This window comes from Bicyclus anynana, chromosome 20 (assembly GCF_947172395.1).
Source record: "Bicyclus anynana chromosome 20, ilBicAnyn1.1, whole genome shotgun sequence".
NCBI classification, from domain to species: Eukaryota; Metazoa; Arthropoda; class Insecta; order Lepidoptera; family Nymphalidae; genus Bicyclus; species Bicyclus anynana.
The window spans coordinates 728,881-743,145 of NC_069102.1; the positions used below are offsets into that span (position 1 = coordinate 728,881).

Genomic DNA, 14,265 nt, shown 5'->3' on the forward strand with positions numbered 1-14,265 from the left:
GATGCTTATGGCTGCAATAGTAATAATTTAGATCAAATTAGTACTTTTTAATTCTTACTACAAACAATACTCAGTTCAGAAAAGAAAAATTATTAAGAATGCTCGTTTCAAGACCATCAAAAAAACGTTTGAAGAAGATTTGACAATGCCATGTCAGCACTTCGTTAAACTTAAAGTTATTTTTAAGTCGCAGCTTAAATAATAATAAAACTTATTCGTATTTCTAATTCAACGGGCGCATTTCCATTTAGTCCGACTTATCTGAACGTAAGTAAAATATCTTGTACCGCGACGGGGGAAAGATTAAGAAGTTTCTGGATATAAGCCGAACCTGAGCCGCGGGTATTCCTATTGCGAAATTGGGACATCTTTTCCGCTCAATTACAAAACTTTTGTAAATTATAATAAAGTATCATGTATCTAGTTCATTTATAAATAGGTACAACGTTTGATTCATTTAGTTGAAAGATGAAATTATACAAATTCTTACAAAATTTGGGTATTCTTATTGTTTTTGGACAGTTTTGTTCTTTATGTTGTGTATACTAGGGATAGTTGATTATATATATCTAGATATATTACTAAATACTTCTAATACATTATTTTAAAACTATTATATCGTGTAATATATACCTAACCTAACCTAATCTAAGTTATGAACTTTTATATTTTTACAACCAGAATAATAAGAATGTTAGTTTCCCAGCATGGGAGAAATACGATATTTATTTCATCTAAATTGAATTGTAATATATTGTCTGGTCTGGTCTGTTCTTAATATTTATGTATATGGCTCTACTTACCGGCTACGACATACTACCCTGTAGTTTAGCATTTCACTTGAATGTTGTATGCTAAGTTACGTACATTAAACAAAAATATGTGTTTCTAGTAATGAGTAGTTGATAAACTATAGCATATAGGTTGATAATAATATTGAAAAATATAAATTCGACAATAAAGGTAGCAATGAAATAAATGAAGTGTGTTGCACTAACCCCAGTGAAGTTCCACGATAAAACATTAGTGAGTATAATTTATAATACCCCAAGTCCGTAACAAGTTTCATTTGCGGTGGCAAACGAACTTTATAAAGCCGAGTTGTGAAATACAATAATAGCATTTCCTTACTGGGTTATCATAATAAAGTTAGTACATTTATCACGAGATATATCATTTGCCGCTTTTGCTCAAACTCTTGCGCCAACCGGTTTCGCCACTAAGTAGTATTTGCACGAAGATAAGCTCGCAAGGCTCTAAGGCTGAACACAAATGTTTGTTCAAACAATATTTTCTTTCGAGTCCCCACTTCATAGCTGGAGAGGGTGTGGGTGAATTTTTAAAACATAAATGCTTCTAAATTTAAATGGAGCCAATGCAAATACGCGCGATATTTCAACTTATATTGTAAATGTGAATGTTTTTATTGCTAACTATATGGTTTGTTAAATTGCTAACTATATGGTTTGATTACTAAAACGTTCAATATAAAGTTGCGAAATCAAAGTCAATAACATTTTGAATCTTCAATTTTGTTTAGTAATATTCATAAAAAAATTAATGACAACAATTACTGCAAAATTAAAAATTATAGCAATTTAAAGCTGTGAGGGCTCCAAACGTTAATGTGAGTTAAAATAGCTATATATATTTAAATCATTTCGCAGATTCGTATTGGTACGGTAAATTGCTTTGCGTTACGTTACGACTTGCCAAAAGTAATCACAGCCAGAACAGATAAAGAAAAAGAAATTTTCCAGCTCTACGTACTAAGTGTTGTACATAAACGACCACTAGCTCTCTGGCTATCGTGTCGACATCAAATTAAACAAGTTTTAAAACCAAGACCGCTTTCAGAATCGTCCTGATAAAAGTTAACAGAGAATAATGATAAAAGAGAAATTAATCAGCTGCTTTCAGATGTACACAATAAAATTAATACTTTGTTAGCACAAAGAAAACGTTATTCTTAGCAAGAAATATCAGCGAATTACGGAATGACAATAAAATTATTTAGTGCTATGTAACTATTTATTATTATGTAAATCGTCTAGTCTAGTTTCATTATGAATAATAGTGGAATATAAATATCACACGTCTCAAACGGTGAAGGAGAACCATCGTGAGATAACTTACCTGACAATTTTCTTAATTCTCTATCTGTGTGAAGTCTACCAATCCGCATTTGGCCTGCGTAGTGGATAACCCCTCTCCTTCTGACAGGAAACTCGTGCTCAGCAGTGAGCCGAATATGCATTGTTAATGATGAGTAAAATATACGATATCTACGTTAATATTTGTTCTGTCATAAAAAATCTCTTATCTCAAATGGGTCAGGCTGTTGGATACCGAGCTTTCTTCCTTGGAAATATTCAGTTAATGAGTTTAATCTCCCTAAGCCCGCTGATCTAGATCTGAGTGGTGAGTCTAAGCTGTATCCTCTCCTATAAGGTGGGAGGTCTGGGCTAAAATAGGCTGATAATTACGATCCTACACAAGTGTATAATGAGATATGGACATGTAACTAACTTGAGAAATTTGTATACAGTCGAAGTATCAGAAGGAGGCAGCTTTTGGCAAAATATTCGTAATCTTCATTCAATCAATAGACGAAAGTGTTAGACCTTCTATAGAGCGTTCCAATCATATTTATTGGATACTAAAACGCAACATTAAACCTTGGAGTATAAAATATTTTCGGTAGTTTCACCAACGGAAGGGCTTCAAGTCATTGACTGCGGTAGAAAAGAAAACAAAATTACAGGTCACACCACCTGACTGCTCGCTAAATATATTTTTTACACGTGACTATCGAAACCGAACACCTGTCGTGTTCTCAACAGTGTTTGCCAGTGGCCAACTGAATAAATAATAACCATATGTGAGCGAATAATTTCTATGTTTAGTCACAATTTTTGCAGGAAATGTGGAAAATAAAACTGGCTAGCTAGAGCAATGTCAATAACCTCAAATCCATTGAGCATTATCCTGTTCCTTAAACACATGTTAATATTTAGTGTAACTCAACAACCTTTAAAGCGAGCGATAATGGGTCTAAGTTCCATATCCTATTAGAGACATGGCCTTGTACGCTGTTAAAATGGATTAATAACGGTGAAGATGAATCATTGGAGTCCTTTAGGGCTTGCGTTGTATAACACGAACTAGTTCTTCTCCTTTCCAGTAGGAATACGGTGATAATATATAGCCTGAGCCTTCCTCGATAAATGGGTTGTATAACACTGAAGGAATTTTGTAAATCGGACCAGTAGTTAGTTAGACCTAGATTAGCGTGTTCAAGCAAACAAACAAATAAACGAACGAACAAACTCTTCAGCTTTATAACATTAGTGTAGATTCTAATCTTATCTACGTAATTGTCGGAGCTTTGGGAAAGTACCTACCTTAGTAACTACCTACCACGCTCATGCCACCAATCAGCACGGCTGTGTTTCGGTCTCAAGAGTATGATTTCCGGTGAAATTGGAGGCACACGAGGCTTATCATGCCTCCGGTTGACGGACGCCGTCAGAGTGTTTGACGTGTTGTTAGTGTGTGTGTGTATATTTTCTGTTGTAGACGATGAATTTTCCTCTTATGAGTCGACTAGCTGATGCTGCGCGATTTCATTCACGTGGTTTCCGTTCCTGTAGGAATACGGAGATAATATATAACCTATAGCCATCCTCAATAAATGGGCTATCTAACACTGAAAAAAATTTTCAAATCGGACCAGTAGTTTCTAAGATTAGCGCGTTCAAGTAAACAAACAAACAAATTCTTTAGCTTTATAACATTAGTATGGATGAGACGTTTGCTTGTTTTATAAACTATCTTATGTGTATAATTGGATGCAGTCTTTGTGACGTTTCGCTTGATTTTCGCGTACTTTATGTATGACCTGCGCGTAGATAGTAGAAGATCCGTATTAGAAACGAACTTCACCCATCTGTTTATTGAATGAAAAGTTTTACGTGAAGTAAGTTAAGTGTACGATTAGGTACCTATAATATATTTTATATTTTGCGTGAAAACGCAATAAATCCTTACTCTGCTTTTGCGTTAAATATTACTACTCGTAATAACAGAGAATTCTAACACAATACATTCTCATATATGTTTTCTAAAAACGATAATCATTTCTAAACGTATTCTCCTATCTAGACAGAATAAAATCTAAGATTCTATGTCAGTAAATGGTTACACGCCAGTGATATGCACACAAAAGAACTAACAGGGAAAGACAAAAGGTCCATTCTTTATTCAGTACCAATTCACTGCAAAGGAGTTTGTGTCTATTGCACTAAGTAATAAAGTTTAGATTCCTTTGTAATGCAATCCCAGACCATGAGGGCCGTATAGTGCGGTAGCGTATAATAAAAAAAAATGATGCAACGAAAAATGGTTTTTAAACGAAAACATAGTAAAGGAGATAAGGTTGTTTTATTGTGCCACAACATGGGGGCGGACGGCGAAACGTAAAAAAGGACTATACAGGCTGCTCCAGTATCGGGTTACGAATCTGTAGGAACGTCGAAAAAACGAGAATCAAAGAAAATTTTAATTGTTTGCATAGAGACGTTAAACATTTGTGTAGCGAGTAAAATTCAGTAATACTTTCAAGAAACTTTCAAGAAGTATAAGAAAAAATACAGTTATTTGTGCGCGTAATTATTTGTATGAGTGTTTTTTTTTGCCCTCTACAATTTAGTATTTTAGTTATTCTAATCTTTTTTTTTAGCAAAAGGTATTGTTTGTGTTGTTAATTTAAATGCTTTATTAACCTACTTTAATCAGATATGTAACTTAAACAGACAATTCTTTTACCAGTAAAAAGCCACGTTTTTTGTGAGTGTCATCGACTATATTTTGGCTGGTGGGAGGCTTTGACCGTGGCTAGTTACCACCCTACCGGCAAAGACGTACCTCCAAGCGATTTAGCGTTCCGGTATGATGTCGTGTAGACACCGAAAGGGGTGTCGATTTTCATCCTCCTAACAAGTTATCACGCTTCCATCTTAGATTGCATCATCACTTACCATCAGGTGTGATTGTAGTCAAGGGGTAACTTGTAAAGAATAAAAAACAAATCTCCGCATTCACACGCCAACGTGAACTATGCGAGTGAAGCCGCGGGGAGTTGGCTAGTTTATAGTAAAGTTGAAAAATAAGCGACAGTCTGTGTAACTTTAATATTAGCATAGCTGAGAACTGTCACTGTACCATGTTCTAGAATCGAGAACAAGATATCTGAAATGCTGAACATACATTTCAATCGATGTATTGAATTGTCGCGTAGCCGTTTCATACCAATTCCCTTTTCGGAATTTTATATTCGATGCTCACTTTTATTTGCACAATCTCCGCTACGTATGGGACACAGTAAATGTATTTTTTGGCATAAATTACATTGAACAGCACGTTGAACCATTGATTATATTTTTCATTTCAAGATACGTTTTGTAAAAATAGTAACTATTATACCAAAATAGATGCAGTCAAAGGCTTGATCTTATTTAAAACTAGCTGACGCCGCGCGGTTTCACCCGCTCGGTTCACGTTCCCGTAGGAATAGGGGGATAATATATAGCCTATAGCCTTCCTCGATAAATGGGCTATCTAACACTGAAAGAATTTTTCAAATCGGACCAGTAGTTCCTGAGATTAGCGCGTTCAATCAAACAAACAAACTCAGCTTTATAATATTAGTATAGATAATTCGTTGCGGCCGGTGGTATGCGCGGTGGATTTACAAGAGAGAGGTCCTGGGTTCCCGGCCGATTGAGGTTTTCTTAATTGGTTCAGGTCTAGCTGGTGGGAGGCTTCGGCTATGGCTAGTTACCACCCTACCGATAAAGACGTACTGCCAAGCGATTAAGCATTCCGGTACTATGTCGTGTAGAAACCGAAAGGGGTGTGGATTTTTATCCTCATCGTAACAAGTTAGTCCGCTTCCATCTTATTGCATCATCACTTACCTTATGGTGAGATTGTAGCCAAGGGCTAACTTGCAAAAATCGGGCTTTATATTTGATTTTTTTTGTTAAGTATTTGTATTCGAAGGTAATGAGTCAAACACAAACAGCTCAATTATTTTTTTCATGTTAGAACATCTACCGATTACATATTGTTTTTATAAACCGATCTCTCGCTAAGAAAATCTCATTTTCCTCTTTCAAGAACAAAATAATTCAATCCTCACCTTTATACATTTTATTACACGTTCTTGATATTATCAAAGGCTGTTTGATCAATATAGAAACAGCGGAAAATGTTTTTGTTTATCACTTTGCAGACAAAAAATGACAACTAGCAACTGTACGCTATCAAGTCTGGCCTAGAATAATTAGCGGAGCGTGGTTAAACACCGGGAAAACTACTAGATCGAAGAAGAACTATCGTTTATTGCCCATTACTCGGAAAAACTGTAGGAATTTACGTTTTTTTTTAATTTCTAGTAAATACCACCTCGAAAGGCATTATGGGTGATAAATTATACAGCACATTACGATTATCTAACGCATATGAGCCATGTATGATATGTATCTAATAAAATAATACGTCATAGCATCGTAAACGGATGTCTTCTTTTTCTATGTTTTTTATCTACTTGTGAAATGTCATGTTTATAAACAGGCAACGTGATTTAATGTGCTTTTCAAATGTTCGTATTTGAATAAATTGTATAATTCATTTAAATTTATTATAGATTAGCGATAAATATATTACTTAATTAACCAAAAACACAAAATATTTAAAATATTTATTACAAAGAAGAATTGGTTTGAAGCCAAGTCAAGTCCCTATTCCAATACAATTTATGTTAAGTACAAACTACCTTGAAATGTTATTTATTTTTAATTATATGTTTTAAAATATGAACTCGCTCGATATATCCATCCTGTATACACAAAAGTTTTACCTGTCTTCATCAATAATATTTTTTATAAGGTATCTCTCTAACATTGTCTAACGTCTGCCATTTTGATTGATGCGTTCAGAATACTCCCGGGCTTAAGTTCCTAACGTCCTTGTCAAGTTTTAAAGAGTTATCAATAAAATAATGTTTTTTATTAAAAACCATTTAACTTTTTTGATACCTCCTCTATCTTCGAACATAAAGGATAAAGATTAAAGAGCTTTAGTCCACAACGTTAACTCTCGTAAAACTCAGGTACTTTAGTTTCTTTTCAAATATGGCATCCTCTGATAAAGATAAAATATTATTATTCCTTAGAAAGGTTAAAAGATTCTTTACACAAGATACTTTACATAATAGATCTAAATAAAGTAAGTTTTACTCTTATTATATTCCTATTGAAAGTTTATATTAAACTAGCGGACGCCCGCGACTTCGTCCGCGTAAATTTCGATGTCAACTTTACTACTACCCCTACCCTATCCTTTCCCTACCCTACCACTACCCCAACCCTACCCTACCCAACCCCTACATCTACCCTACCCCTACCCCAAACCTACCCCTACCTTACCTACACCCTACCCCCATCCTACCCCTACCCTCCCCGTACCCTATCCCTTTCCTACCCCTATCCCACCCGTACCCCTATCTCACGCCTATCCTACCCTTACCCTACCACTTCCCTATCCTACCCGTACCTCTACCCTACCACTACCCTACCTCTACCCCTACCCTACCACTACCCTAAACCCGGCCCTAAACCTACCCTACCCCTACGCTTCCCTACCCGTACCCTACCCTACCCTGTAACTTCTCTATCTTACTCCTACCCCTAGCAAAATCGGTCCAGTCCTTCGAGAGTGGTGGTATGACCAAGAGAAATAGAGACTTCTATGCTAATAATATAAAGAGGTAAAGTTTGTGTGGTTGTAGGAGGTAATCTCTGGATCTAGTGGACCGATTTGGAAAATTGTTTTACCAATAGAAAGCTACGTTATTTGCGAGTGTCATAGGCTATGTTTGATCCCCATATTCACACGGGAACGGGAACTACGTAAATGAAAGCGCCGGGCGTCATATAGCGGAATTTCTGCGTCTTTTAGAAATTTTGTATTATCTCCGAAACTATTAAAGTAATTAACATACTGTAAAGGGCAAATCTTATCTCCATAATATCCTTGTGATTATTAAATAATTTATTTTAATAAGGATTAAAGTTTAGTTGTATAAATAATGACGTAAACCTAAGTATATAAAATTAATAATTTTTAAAACACAAAAGGTACTATATCTGCTAATATATAGAAGATAGATATATGGTGTCGCGGACTTTTTTGTAGCACTTTTAAAGATACATAAAGTCTCCATACATTAATTTCAATTTTACACAATAGTTAAGGCAGCGCATGCGAATAAGTCTGTTTAAGAGGATTTTCAGTCCGACCTGTATGACAAAAACTGTGATAACTCGGCTAATATATATGATACCAATATAAAATATAGCCTATAGCACTCCCCGATAATGTAGCATTCTACTGGTGAAAGAATTTTTAAAATCGGACCAGTAGTTCCGAAGATTACCCCATTTAAAAAATGTGACAAACTTACAAACTTACAAACTTTACCTCTTTATAATATTAGTATAGATTAGTATAGATTAATAAAAGCGAAAGAAAAGAAGCTAAAATATAATACCCAAGTACATAAATATTAATCAAACGTGGAGACTTTAGTAAACGGGATGAAAAGCTATAATTACTGTTACAGGGATTTAAAAGTAATAATTTACGAACGTTTTTAATCGCAAATGATCTTTCGAAGGAGATAAAAACAAAAAGCAGGAGTGCATAATCCCCGGATCGATCCAAACATTGTAAATGCACATAAAAGTACTAATTAAAAGCTGGACATTGGAAAATCCGTGCAGAATCGTACTGAGCAACGAAAAATAAAGAAGAGCCTGTTCTGAAGAGATTTATTTGGACTGTAGACGGGCTGATAAAAACCTTTTATAATACAAAGTAATAATTCTGTGCTTCATAATAATTCTACAGTTGGTACAAAAATTAGAATCTTAGTCAGCATAATTTTATTTAAAAAACTAAATGTTTCATTAGAATTATAAAAAAACCGGTATTTTGGTTAAAGAGTGACATTTATTTATATAATTAAACGCAAATGGAGTAAAAAAGCAGAAATGGACAATTTTTTTATTTTTTCGACCTATATTATATGCTTTGTCCTGTCTATTAATAATTGTAATGTCTAGATATCTCTAGTCCTCTCCCGTCCGGGCAATCTCGATAAAATTGTATAAGAGGATTAAAAGATTTATTGTATAAACCTCTTCAAAGGATTTTTTCGGATGCTCTTCTTCTATTTTATTTCCCCCGTTTGTTTCTTCGTCGTCGTTGTGCGTGCCTGCGCATAACTTAACCGAAAATGCTTAAACCCATTCGTTTATAGGACTGTTCGTGCAAAGAGACGAAAACTTCTCAAAGTGATCAATAAGAGTAGAAAAAATTTAAATTTTGAAAAAATCAGTCTTTATATACAATCATCAACACATATTTTTGAATATTTCTTAATTATTTTAATTAAAATACAAGTTATAGAAAACAGACGAAAGCGGTTTTTATAAAAAATAGATTCACCAGCAACTTAGAATTAGCCTACCTACCTACCTAACTAATTCGTTTGAAGTACTTGAAAAGTTGTTGTCAACTAATTTATTATTAAAACGGCTAACTGCTATGGGAATGGTTGACTATTTTTTTAATGACACTCTATAAGTTCTACTTAAGTTTTCTGTAATGACTTGGAAAGAATTATAGAAATGTCTACTATCGATTATATAAATTCCTTCTTTTATATCTTGGAAGAACCGTTGTTTGTTCTTAATGAGCCAACATTTCCAATATTGTTTCTACTGAACGTGAAACAAGAAAGTATTATAGCAGTTGTTGTTGAAAATAATAATCAGCCATCTATGCTCGTTACACTAATGATTATCTCGAGGATGTATTGGGAGAAATCTTTTTAATATACTAAGCTTTATTACTTCATAATAAGTAATGTTTATTGTACAAAGCTTTCGATTAGTTATTAGATTAAAAGCTTCAAGAAACAGTAATTCTTTAGACAACGCGTAATAATTGGTTTCCTTAGTTTCGAGCCCTAAATTTACAAATAATAAAATATTTAGGATGCTACCCAACTACTATTAATTTTTCAAGTAATTTTTTAAATCTGTTAAGTATAATGGGCTAAATAAATTCGGAAGGCTAAATATTTGTCACATTCCAAGTGTTTATGCATGGATTCTCTAATATAAACGATATTCACTTTTTATGCAAATAACCTTTTTTCGAGTTTGTCTGTTAAACCGTTTCATAAACTGACACCTAATACAAGTATGTACATCGCTCGAAACGAGGACTACGAAAGATGATATTTCATGTTCCTCAAGTAAAGTATCGCCTTTTAATGCTCTACTAAACTTGTATTGAGTTTATGAATTCTTTTCGGCAGTTTCCGATGTTGTTTTTTCCGGACCACTAATGGATTCGGCTCGAGCAGCCCGGGAAAGTACACTAATTTCTGGCAATAGCACTGCGCTCCGTGTTTCGATTTTCGTTTTGGATGTAGCATGCGCTCGGATCACGATTTCAGCCCTGGGTGATTTTAGTTCGTGAATCCGTTTCAATTTTGTTCAACTACCTACCGGGGAATATCTTGGGGAAATTACCTGCACTTTCTTCATGATTGGATTGACGTATTTTTGTATTAGTAGAGGAATTAATAAAGTTATTAGTTTACTTCCATTATTTTATCCTTAGTTTAGAGTGAATCATCATCATCATTATTATTGGGGTCAGGCTCTATATAGGACATGACCTGACACCTCCACAATGCAAAACCATAGACCAGATATACTCGTATATACCACTGTAGATATTGAGTCCTTTTGAATGTGATCTGAGAAACTACTTCAAGACTTATCGATTATAGTATACTCGTTTGTATTTCCGACTATGCCAAAGAGGTCGTCAAGAATGATTCTTATATTAGGTACTACTCTTATCTTCTAAAATCGATTATACAAATTTAGACTTAGTTAAATTTTTTTTTCGTACCTGAAAGCGATCCTTACCTTAGAGTCAAATTAATTTACCGTTTATTTTTAGTAATTGAAAACTGTTTATAAAGCATCTTATAGTAAGTTAAGCTTTGTAAGCGGTTTCAAGGCGTGACTGTTTCATCATGTTCGCAGTAAAGACGTAGAATCAGCAGTTTGTAATGATTAATATTCAAATGAGAGACATTAGTAGGTATCTCGAAAGACAGGTAGATTTATGTGTTCTTAAGGACTTGAGCACTGCAGATTCATTGATTTTGAAATAAAAGAATAGTTGTGATACATATATTTGTTTAATATTACCTATTTATTTGTAAATATTCCTACTACTCTATTTGATTTAAAAGCTGTAACATTTAGTAATGATTCTAATAAATAGTAACAGATTTTGGAGCAACTGCCAAATTTGTTGTTGAGTTGTCATAATCTGCTTTACTAATTGGCGGAGCCGTTATAAATTAAACTATTCAATGAAATTGAATTCGCCTACACGTAACAAAATGAATTTCTATTTGTGTTTGTAAAATTGAACGATATTGATCCGATAATAGCACTCCAGAGAGTATTGTAGCCACAGACAATAGCTGCAACATAAACTACTTGATAGATACGCCAGACGTCTGCAATTAACACGTCTGCCCGGGAGACGAGATATTTGAAGATATAGCTTTGACGAGCTATCTGATGCAGGTTTATTCAGCTTGTCTTGAGCTAGAGGTTTCGGTTTATCTAGAAATCGTATAAATTTTGTGTGTTTGTTAGTATAAAGTTGCAAATCTTTCAAATTTAATTATCAATCGAAATGTAACAGTTTATTCTTTTAAATGACAGCTACATTTTAAAGAATTGACATAGTTATCTATACGAATGTTACAGAGAGGTAAAGTAAGATTGTGGAGTTGGAGAGGATGATTTCTGGATCTGTAGAACCGATTTTGAAAATTCTTTTACCAATGAGTAAATAGCTACGATATTTATGAGTGTCATAGGCTATATATTAACTCCAAAATCCCCAGAAACGGGAACTACGGGACTGAAACTGCGGGAACACACTTTTCTCCTTATTGGCAGACCAATAACGAGAAAAGTCTAATATATTATTTAATTAAATAAAGCATTCATTGTATACAAATTTTGGCATTTTATACGCACTTACCTAACTAAAGAAAATGTATATTTTCTATTAAAGTGAAAGCGTTGACTTTGGATAATATCAGCTAAACCTGATGTTTATATTTATGACCGAATTTATGTGAGTCGTAACAATGGATTACTTTGGCATTTATACACGTTATATTTTAGGTTTTTGTATGGAAAATTAAGGGTACTGGAAGGTCACTTTATTAAATCGCTTTGGCACTATTTCTACGCAATACAATATTGTATTACTTGAAAGCTTGGAAATTTAACCTTGTATTTCATAATGTATTGTCCATAACTTATTGTTAAGTTAGGTATCTACATTTATCACTTATGAGTTTAATCTTTGGTATTTATCGTAAAAATGTTTTATACTTATTTTTTTATTTATTTTGTTGCAGGTACAGTCAGCCAAATACACATCTATGGTGAGAACTATTCAAAGGGAGTTTTACAAATTTTACAGTATGAATATTCACTATACTTTTACTTCTTACTAGGGTGTCTATTGTAAAATTGCTGACCTAAATTTATTAAGCTTCTATTAAAAGGTCACTATTTCCTAGGTCTATATTAAATTAAAGGATTTCCTCTTTCAAGTCAGAATTAATGTTCTCATTGTCTTCTACATTAGCAAGAGTAAATATCCTTCTAACCTTTGCCACGACTATACTCGTTACTTCCTGTAACTTTGGAACTTTAATAGAACTTCGAGCAACCGAGGGAGTGAGCTTTGTCACAAAGAGCCTTATTACTAATTAGATTTCATTATAATTATAATCATACGTAGTTAGTACATTGGTAGTCAATTGTAAGTTTTAATATTAGGTAGTTTTAATATCATTATCAAAATGTAGGTTCTATTTATATTTTAACTGTAAACTGCATAAATTGGACTTCAACAGTGCGTGAAAATTTTTGTTAAACAGAATCATATTGACCGCTGCATCAGTTCAATAAACTGGCTGTAGACTTTAGATCAACATGGTATGGATTATTATTTGTAAAATTGAGTTTGCGTTCTGTGAGGCCAATTGAAAATTGTAGTGAATGATTAGATATAGTAAATGCCTTAAAAAAATGTATGAATGATACTTTATTCATTAAAATGTAGTTTTAACATGATGGTACAAATATAATTGAGCCTATATACATGTTATCATACCTGGTACAGTGTTAAACTAAACCGTGACCGGTCATTTACGTGAAGCATTTAATATAAAATCATTAATTATTATAAATTAAAAAAATCAATCTGAGTTTGAAATTATCTTCATTATCAGCTTAATTTAACAGACCAGGCTTCACTTTATAGTTATTTTCTAAAAAACATTAATTATTATCATTATAGTGTTCAAAAATTCAAAAGCTTTTACTGCAATTAAAAATATTTTACACTAAAGTTTAATCAGTCACTGTTGCGAATCCAATTGCATACAAATCCTACTCTAAATTAAACTGACATGACTGAAAGTAGTGAAACGGACGTTTCACTACATTTAGAGCTGTCAGCTTAGTTTTGTTTTTGGATTCGCGTTTATAAGTATTAGCATCAATATGTCATTAGAGTAATTAGTTTCGAATAGAACTTTTGATTAATGGCTCTGAAGCCTCTTATTTATGGGAAACAAAAGCTTCTCTAATTAACAGCCTTGAACTACGGTATTATTATAGGAATTCGAATTTCCGATTTCCCCAAAAAGCTTAACAATAAAGTAACTTTAGTTTCTACTTCGCCTTAACTATCGGAGTAGATTTGTACGTTTCACTGTGTATTGTACAAGTATAAATCTTGTGAAATAATCTTACTAATGATACTTTTCTTCCAAGTTTACTGGGAACACTTTGGATTACAAAAATCGTACGATCATTTAGGAGTCTTGTGCAAGTATGATATATGCACCAGATTCATACGTTTCTCTTCTTTTGTAATTTTTATGTGAAATTCAGCTAATTCCGACTGCAACTAGCGGTAAGCGGTTTTAATAAAGTTTTTGATTGTCAGCACAACAAATAATACTCTATTTTCGCCAAGATCAATTTATTTTATACTCAACGGTCCTAAACA

The 14,265-nt window shown here is 33.5% G+C and overlaps 1 protein-coding gene across 2 annotated transcripts in view; it reads left to right on the plus strand.

Annotated features, from left to right (window-relative positions):
* Nucleotides 1–14,265, plus strand: part of LOC112048339 (putative transcription factor SOX-14) — a 144,266-nt gene that overhangs the window by 49,534 nt on the left and 80,467 nt on the right. The window contains exon 2 of one of the 2 annotated variants that reach the window (XM_024085831.2): nt 12,599–12,625. The exons of the other annotated variant lie outside the window; for it this stretch is intronic. Within the exon in view, the coding sequence (XP_023941599.2) occupies nt 12,599–12,625 (27 nt within the window). The remainder of the gene's footprint in view (nt 1–12,598; nt 12,626–14,265) is intronic. 2 annotated transcript variants of the gene reach the window in all.